Source organism: Anomaloglossus baeobatrachus, chromosome 10 (genome assembly GCF_048569485.1).
Source record: "Anomaloglossus baeobatrachus isolate aAnoBae1 chromosome 10, aAnoBae1.hap1, whole genome shotgun sequence".
NCBI lineage: Eukaryota > Metazoa > Chordata > Amphibia > Anura > Aromobatidae > Anomaloglossus > Anomaloglossus baeobatrachus.
Window position 1 is genome coordinate 59987725 of NC_134362.1, and position 13866 is coordinate 60001590.

Genomic DNA, 13866 nt, shown 5'->3' on the forward strand with positions numbered 1-13866 from the left:
AATGGCCATAGGATTGTAGATGAACTATTGTCATAAGTGTCAAAAGTAGCTGTATGCTAGGTTCCCAAGGGGTCCTGTCACCTCCTGAAATATTTACCTGCAGATATAGTAGTAATCTACAAGAAAATAGTGTTTAAAACATGTCTGCATGCCTTACTGTAGCAGCAGCCACAGGGAGAAAATGAAATTATATCCTCTCTGCAGTTTCTCACTTCCAGTCATTGGGTGTCATGTCCCCACCAGAGTCTGCTCCTGCGACTTCTGCATCAACCACCAGGCGCCGCCATATTTCCTCCGTGGGTGATGCTGGTCATAGGGGAGGTGTTGGAGCCAGTGACTATGGTGGGCGCAGGTTCCGCCTATCCACTAAGCTGGGTTTCCCTGGGGCATGCAGTACCACTGGCTGACGTTGGTGGTGTGTGTCTCGCAGCTGAAGTTACCCCTTTCAGCTACAGCCAATAGGAAGGCATCACACCCTTTTTATGCCCCCTCCTGACTGCTGGTCGCTGCCAAATATAGTCTTGTAGATCACTGCTTGTCTCTGGTTCTCACCCTGTTCTGAATATGGATTCCCATGTTTTGACCTCTGCCTGCTCTCTGACTACTCTCCTGCCTGCCGTTTTTGTACCTCTCTGCCATCTCTGGTTTTGACCTTAGCCTGATTTCCTGACTACGCTCTTGTCTGCCGATTTTGTCCCTTTTCTTTATCTCCTGGTTTGACCCTGTCTGACGACTACACTTCTTGGGATTGCAGCCTTCCACAGGTAGTGATCTCCGGGACCCTGTAGTAATTCCAAATCACTATATAGGAGTTATGGTGGGCGCAGGCTCCGTTTGGGGGTCCTCTAGATCCTGCTTTGTGAGCGACTTGCTTCTAGCCTGTCCATGACAGCCATCCTGAGACCGTGGTTCCAGGCAGACGTCACCGTGGGATGGCGAGGGGGGGGCTGTAATACTTACCCTGCATTATACGTGTGGGCTGTAATCACTCTCTGGCACATTGATTACACTGGTTTAGAGACAAAAACAGTTGAACCTAACTAATTTTGTGGTGTTGAAAGCCAATATGATGCTTTCATTTGCTGATTGGCTCTAATTTTCAAGATCTGGAGAAGGTTCTAATTATTTATGACCTCTTTCAGGCAGGCTCCTGGAAAAATTTCCGTTTATTATTTCATCATGATTATTGCATTGCTAGTAACTAGTCTATTACATCATTTATTTAGTCTATTGAGCCTTCAGTATTCAATCATCTACGGGTGACCAATCAAAAAAATGCCAACTCTGCTCCATGACGACTACTGATTACAGTTGCATCAGCTACTTTTATAAATGCTTTCTGTGAAAGGTATACCATTTTAGGATTTCTTAGCTTAGTTTCTTAGCATATTGACATTTCTACATGTTTTTCAGATATGCTTCGTTTTTTCATTAACAAAGTGGTTAGTTTTTGCTACATATGTGGAGAAATCGCTTTTGCATCACAAAGGCGAAACTTGACTACCATGATAAGGAAAGCCTACAACCTGGGTTTTGGCTCCAGAATAGGAGATCAGGACAAGAGTTGGGCTCCGCACATACACTGCAGTAGATGCGCATCACATCTTACCCAGTGGTTGCATGAGAAGAGACAATCTATGCCTTTTGTAGTCCCAATGATCTGGAGAAAGCCACTGAATACACTGCCAGTTGCTATTTCTGCATGGTACCTCCCAGTAGGAAACGATTTTCATGGAAGAAGTGGTGGATTTTACAGTATCCAAATATTCCAACTGCAATAGGCCAAGAACCACATACACAAGGAATTCCAAAAGCACAAGAAACATTTTCTGTTGAGTCAAGTGAGGAGGAAGAAGAGGGCACTTGGTGTCATGAAGCATCTTCCTCTCACGACCTAGACTTTGTCAGCAACCTCAACTGAACCACATCTTATAACACAAAGTAACATGAACCATCTTGTTAGACGTTTGGATCTGCCCAAGAGTAAGGACGAGCTCTGAGGTTCTCGGACACAGATGTGGAATCTCCTAGCGGGCGATGTTTGGATTTCATTGTTTCGCAACCATGATAAAGATCTTGTCCAATACTTTTTCATGAAGGGAGATCTTGTGGCATGCAACAACATCAGCAGTTTAATGGAAACTCTGAAGTCATAATTAAGGGAAATGGAGGCTCTTCATCGATTCATCCAAAACAAACCTAAAAGTCGTTTTGCTACATAATGTTAATGCACTACCTTCAAGAAACCTATGACAACATGAAACCTGATGAGGTGCTTGAACTATGGTCAACATTTGTGGCCCCTCTGTGGTGACTAAAAGGTGGTTGTCCTCTTACTTGGTCTCCAGGGTGGATACACAAAGTAGTGCTGCTTTCTGTGTGAGTGACATAGTCGTGTAAGAGAATATCACTACAATAAGAGATACCGGCCTCTCCAACATTCACTACAGCCATGGAGTAATAATGTCCTGCATCCAGCACTTGTTGACTCACATGAGATTTTGTTCCCACCATTGCACAAGAAGTTGGACCTAATGAAGACCTTTGTAAAGGCAATGGATAAAAGTGAAAAAGCATTCAAGTATCTCACTGATAAATTTCCAAGATTGAGTAAATCAAAGATAAAGGAAAGAGTCTTTTATTGGCCCTGAGATTCGTAACCTCCTTCAAGATGAAGAGTTTCTCCGTTTGCTGCATGGCAAGGAAAAGGCTGCATGGGAGCATTCACATTAATGGTTAAGTACAGATAACTATGAAAAGTTGGTGGAAAATCTCCTCAAAGCATATAAGGATCTTGGCTGTAACATGTCCTAAAGATTCATTTCTTACATATTTGTATCTAGACATTTTCCCACCAAATTGCGGAGGAGAGAGTGACGAGCATGGTGAGACATTTCCCCAAGATATTGACGCTATGGAGAAAAGATACCAAGGAAAATGGAATCCATCAATGCACACAGATTACTGTTGGACAATTGTTAGGGTGCGTTCACACTGCATTCTTCCCCACGTTCAGTGGTCTCGTTAGGCTTACGTCCGAACCCCCTGCAAGAAGGATTCAGACATATGCGTCGATTGGGCCATTGACTATAATGGTGCAGATGGGTCGTCGTTTGCTCTGTCGTGCACCGTTTTGGTGGGTATATGACTATTGGAGGCGGACACCCAAACATAGTAGACTACATGGGGGTGACCACAGCACATTCACAGTATGATGAGCAGAGGCTCCCACCACTTTTGATGGCCCTTTTGATGGCCCGCTGCTCCTGTAAACCGGCTAAACAGGATTTAAATACTATTTACCGGCATTTTATACCTAGATCTACAGGTAAATAGTATTTCTGGATTTTTTTCATGAGTAGGGACTCTCACCTTTTAGGAAAGCAGAGATGTTTGGTTGTCCAATGCAAGAATTATGGAAAGTCATGTTCCCTCTTTGCCTGTCTCTTTCTGTAACCCCCACAGATATCAGTAGAGAGTAGTGTACCCTATGGATATATCATTTATATCTAATATGACAATCTCCCTGCAAAGCATCAGATTTAAAGAGAATATGTCCCTAAACCAGGATATCAATGTGCCCTAAATATGGACTCACACATCCTTTTTGTAGCTGCTTACTAGACCACTTGTTTGGCACTTTGGGGAAACAATGGATATAATTGTACATGTTAATTTTTCGTAGCTATGCTACGTCCACATTTATGTTATGGCGGAAACCAGTAATGGCCAACGTATCCATGGATTTATAATGGGATCCATTGGAATTCTCTTTTAAAGAGGACCAACCACCATGATTTTCATATATAAACTAAAGCCATTGCTATACTGGTGCTATCACGCTGATTCTATACATACCTTTAGTAGTGAGGTCGGATGTATAGTTTCTGAAATATAGGCAAGTAAAGTTTGGGAAATGCACTGTTACTTGATTGACAGCAGCTACAGAATATTTAATAGGTGGGTCAGATTTTACTAGTTATTACCACCCCTGCCTGTTTGTCCTTCCTCCCTCCTTCCTCTTACCCCTGTAATAATCGAGACAGGGGGGAGGAAGAACAGGCAGCAGACAGACGCTGGAATAACTAGCAAAACCCGAGATATTCCATTGCACTTATCAATCAAATAACAGTGCATTTCGCAAACTTTACTTACCTGTATTTCAGAAATTATACATCCGATATCACAACTAAAGGTATGTATAGAATCAGCATGATGGCACCAGTATAGCAATGGCTTTAGCTTATATAGGACAATCCTGATGGTTGGTCCTCTTTAAGGTTCTGCTAATATAAGGTAAAAATATTCTGCAGAGATTTCAGCTCCCAACATGGAAAAAGATATAACATGATGTTTGTTGTGTGAAAAGAAGACCAACTTAAATGTAAATATACTTTAGTGAACATGACGGTCACTTTACGGTGCATAATACACTTACTGGTTACAATACTCAGAAGAGGCAGATAATCTTATTGGTTGTAATACACACACAGGTGCCGCAAGTGTTCAAATGTTGCAAAAGACTGTTTTACTTTATTGTTCCGTTTGTATTAATAGGTTTTGAATGTGTTCCCTATCAACGGTACACACTACAATGACATTGAAAAGCTCCAGAATCATATATTAAATGCTGTATGCAAAGAAGAACTATTTCCAAATATAATTAAAATGCTTCCCCCTATTTACAAAGTGGTGGAAAATGCCATACTTGAAGTGAAGCAAAATGAGGAGACTCCACAGCATGGTAAGTTAAAAAAGCCATGCCAGGCTCCCTTCTTTAAACAGATCTGAAAGAGTGATATTTGAACAGATAGGAGAGCCATTAGTAGAAAATAGGACCAGGGTCAGATATATCATTGGTGCAACCACATGAGCCCAAAAGGTAAGTGGACAATTACCGCCTCCAAATCTGGTGGAATCATGCATTATAATGAGATATTGGACCGCATGAGGGGGGCTCTTCTGTGTTTTCGGCTACACACGAGTCTTATGCACTAATACTTGTGTTACAGGAATAATGGATTTAGATCACCTTTTAAATGAGGTTCTGCTAATCACCAAAAGTGACTTGGACAAAGATCTGCTCAAAGATATTTTACGGTATCTTCATAGAATTGGCCTCATTGTGTGGTATGAAGACATCAAGGCTTTGCTGAACACGGTCTACCTGAAACCTTCGTTCCTCATCACAGTTTTCAAGGTTAGGTTCCATCAGACTTTTTGTCCATTTACTACCTAGTAGCTCAGTTCACAGATTTTTTTTATATTTTGGTTTCGATGATTTTTTCTGAAGTCTCTCTTTTTTTAAATGTATCTGTTGTGTTCCAGATGCTCGTCAGGCATGATCTCTACGACCAACTTGGCGCGATACCAGCTGAAATTCTTATTTCTGAAAGAGCCTTCAAGCGTGATCTGCTTAAGTGGCAAGAAATGCTACAATCTAAGGCTATGATTCGTTTTCAAGCTATTAAGGTTTTAGTTAAACATCAACTGGAGACGCTATCTCTGCCGGATTCGGATGATCTGTTCCATGATTTGGCCGGATATGGGACACAGAAAGGGAAGCTACTAAGTCTCCTCTTGCATTTCCAGATATGTATGTCTGTTAAAAACACAAAGAAGCTAAACCCAAGAGCTGCTGAGTTTTTTCCAGGAAATCCATGGCAGGAAAAAGACACCCAGAAAGAATTCTGCTACCTATTTCCCACCTATCTCAGCAACTTCATGGAAGTTAATGAGCGGTGGGGAGGAGACCATGATGAGGACATTCACATTAGAGTGTACTTTTCTCCTCAAGTTCCAGAAGGGTTTTTTCAAAGGTATGGCTAACTATTTCTAAATTCGCTTTTACACTGCGTTCCTCTCCCCTTTCAGTGGTCCCATCTGGCCTGCCGTCCAAACCCCCTGCAAAACGGGTTTTGGAAGTATGCGCTGAATGGGCCACTGACTATAATGGAGCAGATGGAGTCACCTTGTGCTCTATCGTGCACCATTTTCGGGAGTATACGCTTACTGGAGATAGACACCCAGACGCAGTATACCACATCTGGGTGTCCACCTAGAGAAACCGTATACCCTCAAAAATGGTACACGACAGAGGACATGGTGACTCCGTCTGCACCATTCTAGTCAATGGCCTCTTCGGTGCATATGATAAACCTGCGCCAGGGCCATGGGAGTTACTCATTACCGGGCTGCGGTTCTGTTTCTGGGGCGCCGCAGTGGCAAGGCCCAGTTCCGAGACCCCGGCGGTGTCAGTCAAGGAAGAGGGGACAATGATGGGGGTGATAGTTCATGACACCACCTGTGGTACTCAGCCAGAGATAGGCGACGCTGCGGGATGGGACCTCTGGGGCAGATGGTGATGCAGCTTGGTTGGTATAGCTCTCCGCAGGTAGAGCTGAGCCCCAGGGCAGTTGGGAGTAGTAGAAGGTGATGGCGGGGATATAGGGCCGGAAGCGCAGGCGAATAATGGAGCGATAGAGGTATGCAGTCTCTAGATTTTTACTCGCTGTAGCAGGTTCCAAGGTAAGACGACTAGTCAGTGACCCCCTTTGGAGTTATGAGTTCCAGTCGATTCTGGGTAGTTCAGTGGTCAAGTCCGGTGCATCTTTCTTATGTTCCTTCCTTAGTCGTCTTCCTGCACTGACTTCTCTCCTGCCTGTCCCGCGCCTACACACAGTGCCCTGAGCCGGTGTCCGCGGGCTCTGTTGGGTGGTTTTAAGCTCTATTCCTTGGCCCTATGTGGTCACCTTCCAGCGGATTCGTGTGCGGAGTTGGCTTTGGTACTAGATGTGTCCTCAGCCTCTGGTTTTACTAGCGGAGCACGTTGGTTCTTCTCCTGTAGCCTAGGGACCTGTTGCCGTTCTGAGGCCAAGTCCTTCCACTCCAATGCTGTATGTGGAATGAGGCCACAGCAGTATGACGCACGTCCCGTGGGCTCTAGGACCCTTTCTGTCTTGTGCCTGTGTCGAGCTGCACCAGCTCCAGACCACAGGTCTTCACTCCTCCACTGCTCCTTCTCAACTCCCCAACTTTCTGCAGACTGCTCCCACTATCTAGACTCCACCCACCAGCCTGGCTTGGACTGTGCATTCCAATGGAGCATCAAAGGTGCAGCTTTCCCTAACCATGGTCCAGTGGAGTGTCGCTAATGAGTGTCTGTGTTTAGTGTGCATACCGGTGGATGACCTCTTCCATACCCATAATGGGATACCACACCCCTGGCTGAGGTGCAGTACCTCTCCTTTTTTTCTACTTTATCTGACAGCAGCATAATGTAGGGGCAGATACCCTGATTCCAGTGTTGTATCTCTTACTTTACTGAGTGCACCAGTTGTGATAAAAATCAGTTTTTTTCTGCTGCAGATCTAGCAGAGCTTGGTATTCTGAGCCCTGTATAGCCCCATCCACACCACTGTCTGGCAGGTACTGTGTACACTGTATATTGACAAAAAGCTGAAAGTGGTGAGGGCGAACTTGGACTAAAAGGCATGAGACACCTAGTCCTGTAGTGATAATAATCTGCTGATAAAACACTGATTTTTGAAATAGCAAGTATTCAACACCAGTAGGTATTAAAGTGGAACTCTTACATGTATAGTTAATGTGAGAATAGCAACATGTGTTAATTAAAACTTAACTTTTAATTGGGTTATATTAAGAATACAGTATAAAGTGCAAATAGTGATCCACACACCAATTTAAAACCCGAAAATGATGAGGCCAATCAAGGAATAAAGCACCATCACTTTCATATCGTAACACAGGTAAACAAAAGGGCAATCTACCCTGTATATCAATACCCATCTAAATATCGTCAGCTATAGGGACACTGGGTAAATATGGCCTACAATAAAGAGGCTTGCAAGCAGCCCAGGATACTACATAGCAATTGGCGATATTTGAGCAAGAGCTAGCTGCCTAGTAATAAAAACACAACCTATATATTAACAGGCAGATGGACACCTAAATAGATGTATATATATAGTTAAATGGGGTATCCACTAGTTGGTGACTCTAAGTGGATCCAATATAAACAAGGAAGAATCCTGTCTGTAAATAGGCTATAGACAACATTTGCTATATAGTGTAATAGACACAAAAGAAAAAGGAGTGATCTCACCCAATTCCTATGTCCTGTTCAGGGGTCAGATTTCTCCTGTGTTACCGAGATCCATATGTCAAGTTGACGGAAGAAGTGACTTGGTCGCTAACCCTGTCAGGGATAAAGCTGACCCTTTTTCACAATAAACTCCCGCTCTGACAAGGGCAGTCAACAGCTGGCCCTGTTGTGGCTAGCCCTATTATCCAGACCAAGTGCCTCCCGACGCGTTTCACATCATATCATATGGCGGGGCACCAGGGTCGATCTGGACAAATTTGTCAACCGATTGAATGACAACGAGATAGGTCTCCGATTCACCTATGAGGCAGACCCGGATACGTTACCATTTTTAGACGTCCTCATCAGAAAAACGGAAAATGGGGTCCTAAGCACTTCTACGTACAGAAAACCAACCTCCACTGACGGACCGGCGTTATAGATATACGTTCCACTGTAATATCTGGTAGGATTATTGTTGTGGCGATACGCCTTTACATGTCATGACAGAGTCTATTCCAAATAAATTGCTTTTGATCATTAATCCCGGTGTAACTGTTGAATATCCGGGTTTTCTATTTTACCGCCACACTATTTGCATAATTTGCATAGGCGAATCACCAGAGGGGGGTGGGGTGAAGGCCCCCATTTTATAGCCCCATTGTTTCGTACATCCTCATGGATACCAGGCCATACAGGGTTGAGCTCTGCATTGAGCCATCACCGCCATTTTCAAGTGCCATATTCCTCCCCTGATGAGCATGGATATGATGTGAAACGCGTCGGGAGGCACTTGGTCTGGATAATAGGGCTAGCCACAACAGGGCCAGCTGTGGACTGCCCTTGTCAGAGCGGGAGTTTATTGTGAAAAAGGGTCAGCTTATCCCTGACAGGGTTAGCGACAAAGTCACTTCTTCCGTCAACTTGACATATGGATCTTGGTAACACAGGAGAAATCTGACCCCTGAACAGGACATAGGAATTGGGTGAGATCACTCCTTTTTCTTTTGTGTCTATTACACTATATAGCAAATGTTGTCTATAGCCTATCTACAGACAGGATTCTTCCTTGTTTATATTGGATCCACTTAGAGTCACCAACTAGTGGATACCCCATTTAACTATATATATATATATATATATATATATATATATATATATATATATATATATATATATATATATATATATATATATATACATCTATTTAGGTGTCCATCTGCCTGTTAATATATAGGTTGTGTTTTTATTACTAGGCAGCTAGCTCTTGCTCAAATATCGCCAATTGCTATGTAGTATCCTGGGCTGCTTGCAAGCCTCTTTATTGTAGGCCATATTTACCCAGTGTCCCTATAGCTGACGATATTTAGATGGGTATTGATATATAGGGTAGATTGCCCTTTTGTTTACCTGTGTTACGATATGAAAGTGATGGTGCTTTATTCCTTGATTGGTCTCATCATTTTCAGGTTTTAAATTGGTGTGTGGATCACTATTTGCACTTTATACTGTATTCTTAATATAAAACACTGATTTTGTTGAAACTTTAACACACAGCCTAGTAAGTGACACATCACTGAAATCTGGGTCTCTGCCACTACATCATTCTGCCCTCTCATTACATAGCAAAAACCCGCTGACACATTCCTTTAAAATATATATAGTACCTAGAATGTCGGCGTCCTTGCACTGCTCCACTGCCTTCTGTAGGCAGGGACACCAACATGCCCAGCACTGCAGCCAACCAGCTCTCTCAGACTCAAGTTTCTAGGTTCCAGGTCTGTGCACGTTAAGCATGTCCCCTGGCAGGATTCCTAGGGCTTACGTGTGTGCGCTCCTCTCCTCTTAAAGGGACAGCAGGAGGACCCTGATGTGTCCCCAACCCATGGCTGGGAGTCTCTGAGAATTTAAGGCACCTTCCCCTCTGGGTAGGTGCCTGAGCAATTAGGTTCGTAGCTTGTCTACTTCCAATAGCAGAATAGTCTCTTGCTTGGTGTTCGAACACCATCTTGCCAGCCTCAAGTACCAATTCCTGCTTGCTGTTCTCACTTCATCCTGCCTGCGCTCCCATACTTGCATTCCTCACCCTCCGCTTAGCTGCTGCAGCACTGGGACCTGCCCTGGAGGGGTACCTGGTGTATATCGACAGCCAAGGCCATCCTCCCCATCTAAGGCTCTGGTGAAAACTCTGTAGAAACTTAGTCATGCCCTTCAGGGTAAGCCCGATCATAGTGCAGTGGGTCCACATCTGCCAGCATGACAGCACCATGCACTTGATTACCAGTCTAGAACCAAATAGAGCCCTCTGCCAGTCATAATCAGCCAGCAGGTAGTTTCCTATTAATTAAAGATACCTATAGGCTATAGATGCCTAAGAGACTGAGCACAATACCAAGTTTGCTCTTGGAGCTATTCAGTCAAAGTAATGCACCGCGAGGTCTCTGGAGCTCAGAAAGGGGGAAGTCTTGGCTAATTATATACTTTGCACATTTAAAGGGATTTTCCAAACCAATGTAAAAAACAAACAAAATCATTCAGCATATAAAACACTCCCTATTATCTTTTAGAAGTTGATTTTCTTCCCTTATTTTTTACATCTTTCCAACGCTGTCACCTCCATACAACGTGTGTACATGAAAGTTTATATTATACTAAATAATTGTTTTTTGTTTTTTTTTATTTATTTACATTTTTTTTTATCAAATTTGTGTTACATTTTTTTAACCTGCAAATACAGAGTTAATCTGCAGGTTAATTATGTTACAATGCTATCAGGATGAGTTCATGGCTACTGGGAGGAAATGAAATAAACTTATTACTGTGCCACCGGATTATGTTGGTACTAAAGATGTAAAATTTTTAAAATTATTAATGCCTTCTGGGAGCCGCTGGCTTTCAGTTATAGAGGTGTGTCAGAGTGGCTTCAGTCATCGCTCAGCACACAGTGAGACGACACTTTGATTGACAGCAGTGTATCTGTGCTGAGCAACCTGTCAATCAAAGTGTCTACATCCACTACTCACTGTATACTGAATGGTGACTGTAGATGTGCTGATCGCACCTCTATGACTGAAAGCCGGTGGCTTCTGGGAGGAATATACTCGATTTTTTTCCCTGTAGCTGCACTTTGCAGCTACAGGACAGGCTCATAATACTATTAACCCCCAGAATAACCTTTTATCTAACTTATTAGTGTTTGGGACATGACAGGATCCTTTTAAGGAATTAAGAGTTTTACTAGTTTATTTTAATCTATGACATATCCTCTGTGTCATTATAACACAGGAGACTTTTTGGGCCTTAGGGCGGCGTCACACGCTATGATATATCGGGCGATAAGTCGTCGGGGTCACGGATTCCATGACGTACATCCGGTATCGTTAGAGATATCGTAGCGTGTGACAGCTACAAGTGACTGTTAACGAGCAAAAATACTCACCTTATCGTTGCTCGTTGACACGTCGCTCATTTTCATAAAGTCGTTCCTCCTTCTGTGCGCCGGTTGTTCGTCTTTCCCGAGGCAGCACACATCGCTCCGTGTGACACCCCGGGAATGACGAACACAGCTTACCTGCGTCCCACCGACAATGCGGAAGAAAGGAGGTGGGCAGGATGTTAAGTCCCGCTCATCTCCGCCCCTCCGCTTCTATTGGGCGGCTGCTGTGTGACGTCGCTCTGACGCCTTCAGGAAGAGGATGTTTGCCGCCCACAGCGAGGTCGTTCGGGAGGTAAGTACGTGTGACGGGGGTAAACGACTTTGTGAGCCACGGGCAACAAATTCCTCATGACGCACAAACGACGGGGGCGGGTGCGATCGCACGGTAAATCGTGTCATGTAACGCCGCCCTGGAGCATGTTTATTCCCAGTAATGGCTGCACAATGGGTCCCCAGTCCCAATTCATCGAACATGGAATCCTGGTGAACTAATCAAATGTAGATGCCCCCTAGTCCACTTTGATCATTCAGTAGTCACTTTTGGCTACAGTGATCTCATAGACAAATCATGGTTTTTGCAGACAAATAATTTTTGGGGGCCATAATGTTCACGAACTCAAGGCATAACACAAAAGTTTTGTTATGATTTTTAAACCTTATAACAAAACCAACCATTGACCACACGGTGTTAATTTGCATTTCTATTCTTTAATTTTCAAAAATTTACAAAACCTTTCTCTTTATATTACAGACTTATGGTAAAATCCTGCTCATTTTATGCCACACACTGGGTAGAAAAAGACAAATTTCTTTTAGCAAATAATGGAAAGCCACTGTTGGTGAAACAGTTTAACGAGAGAGCAGACAGTTATCTGGAAATTCGGAGCCGAAAACCGAAACGTTCCGAGGGTAAAGTCTGAACTTATTTTTTTGTAATAAATCACAAATATTCACCTTTTCACCTCCCCATCTATTCTGTGTGGAACTGGATTGACACCTACACCAGGTGCTACTAAATGTTGCTGAAAACTGTTGTAAATTTTTGGACAGTCTAGCAGCGGGAAAATAAGTATTGAACATGTCACCAATTTTTTAAGTAAATATATTTCTAAAGGGGCTATTGACATGAATTCTTTACCGAATGTCGTAACAAACCATCCAATCCACACAGGCAAAGAAATCAAACCATAGATTGTCCATACATTTTTTGATATATAGACATGGGGAAAAAGTATTGAACACACTTACTGAAATGTTATTAATACTTCATACAAAAGCCTTTATTGATGATGAAGCTTCAAGATGCCTCTTGTATGGAGAAACTAGGTGCATACATTGCTCAGTTGAGATTTTGGTCCACTCTTCCACACAAACACTCTTCACATCCTGAATTCCCCGTATTATTATCCTTCTATGAACTCTGAGCTTTAGTTCCTTCCTTAAATGTTCTATTGGATTCAGGTCAGGTGAACGGCGCTGCCATTCTAGCAGCTTTATTTTCATTCTCTGAAACCAATTGAGTTTCCTTGGCTGTGTGTTTTGGATCATTGTCTTGTAGAAATGTTCACCCTCATTTCATCTTCATCATCCTGGTAAATGGCAGCAGATTTTTTTTATAAAGAATGTCTCGATACATTTGTCCATTCGTCCTTCATTGATATGAAGTTTGTCAGTGCCATATGCTGAAAAACAGCCCCACACCATGATGTTCCCTCCTCCAAACTTCACTGTTGGGTGTTTTTTGGATGATTTGCATTTTGGCCTCCAAACAGGGTGTGTATTATGGCATCCAAAGAGTTCAATTTTGGTCTCATCTGATCAGACTATATTCTCCCAATATTTCACAGGCTTGTCTAAATGCTGTTGAGCAAACCTTAAATGCATTTGAACATGCTTTTTGTTCAGCAATGGAGTCTTGCATGGTGAGTGTGCATACAGGCCATGGAGGGTGAGTGCATTATTTATTGCTTTCTTTGAAACAATTGTACATGCTGATTTCAGGTTTTCTGTAGCTCTCCACAGGTGGTTCTTGGCTCTTGGACAACTCTTCTAACAATTCCTTTCACTCCTCCGTCTGAAATCTTGTGGAGAGCACCTGGTTGTGGCCGGTTTATGGTGAAATTATGTTTTATCCACTTCCAGACTATGACCCTAACAATGCTCACTGGAACCTTCAGTAGCTTAGAAATTATTTTGTAACCAGTGCCATCAGTATCTTTTGCAACAATATGGTTGCAAAGGTCTTGAGACAGCTCACTGGTTTTACCCATCATGAGATGTTTCTTGTGTCTCTTTATAGGCCATAAGTTGAAACAGATGATATTTT

General features: G+C 43.0%; 1 protein-coding gene across 1 annotated transcript in view; it reads left to right on the plus strand.

The window, feature by feature from the left end:
- LOC142254343 (malignant fibrous histiocytoma-amplified sequence 1 homolog) overlaps positions 1 to 13866 on the plus strand; it is a 37779-nt gene that overhangs the window by 19455 nt on the left and 4458 nt on the right. The window contains exons 5-8 of the mRNA XM_075325389.1: positions 4558 to 4744; positions 5013 to 5200; positions 5329 to 5819; positions 12292 to 12449. Coding sequence (XP_075181504.1) covers positions 4558 to 4744; positions 5013 to 5200; positions 5329 to 5819; positions 12292 to 12449 — 1024 coding nt within the window. The remainder of the gene's footprint in view (positions 1 to 4557; positions 4745 to 5012; positions 5201 to 5328; positions 5820 to 12291; positions 12450 to 13866) is intronic.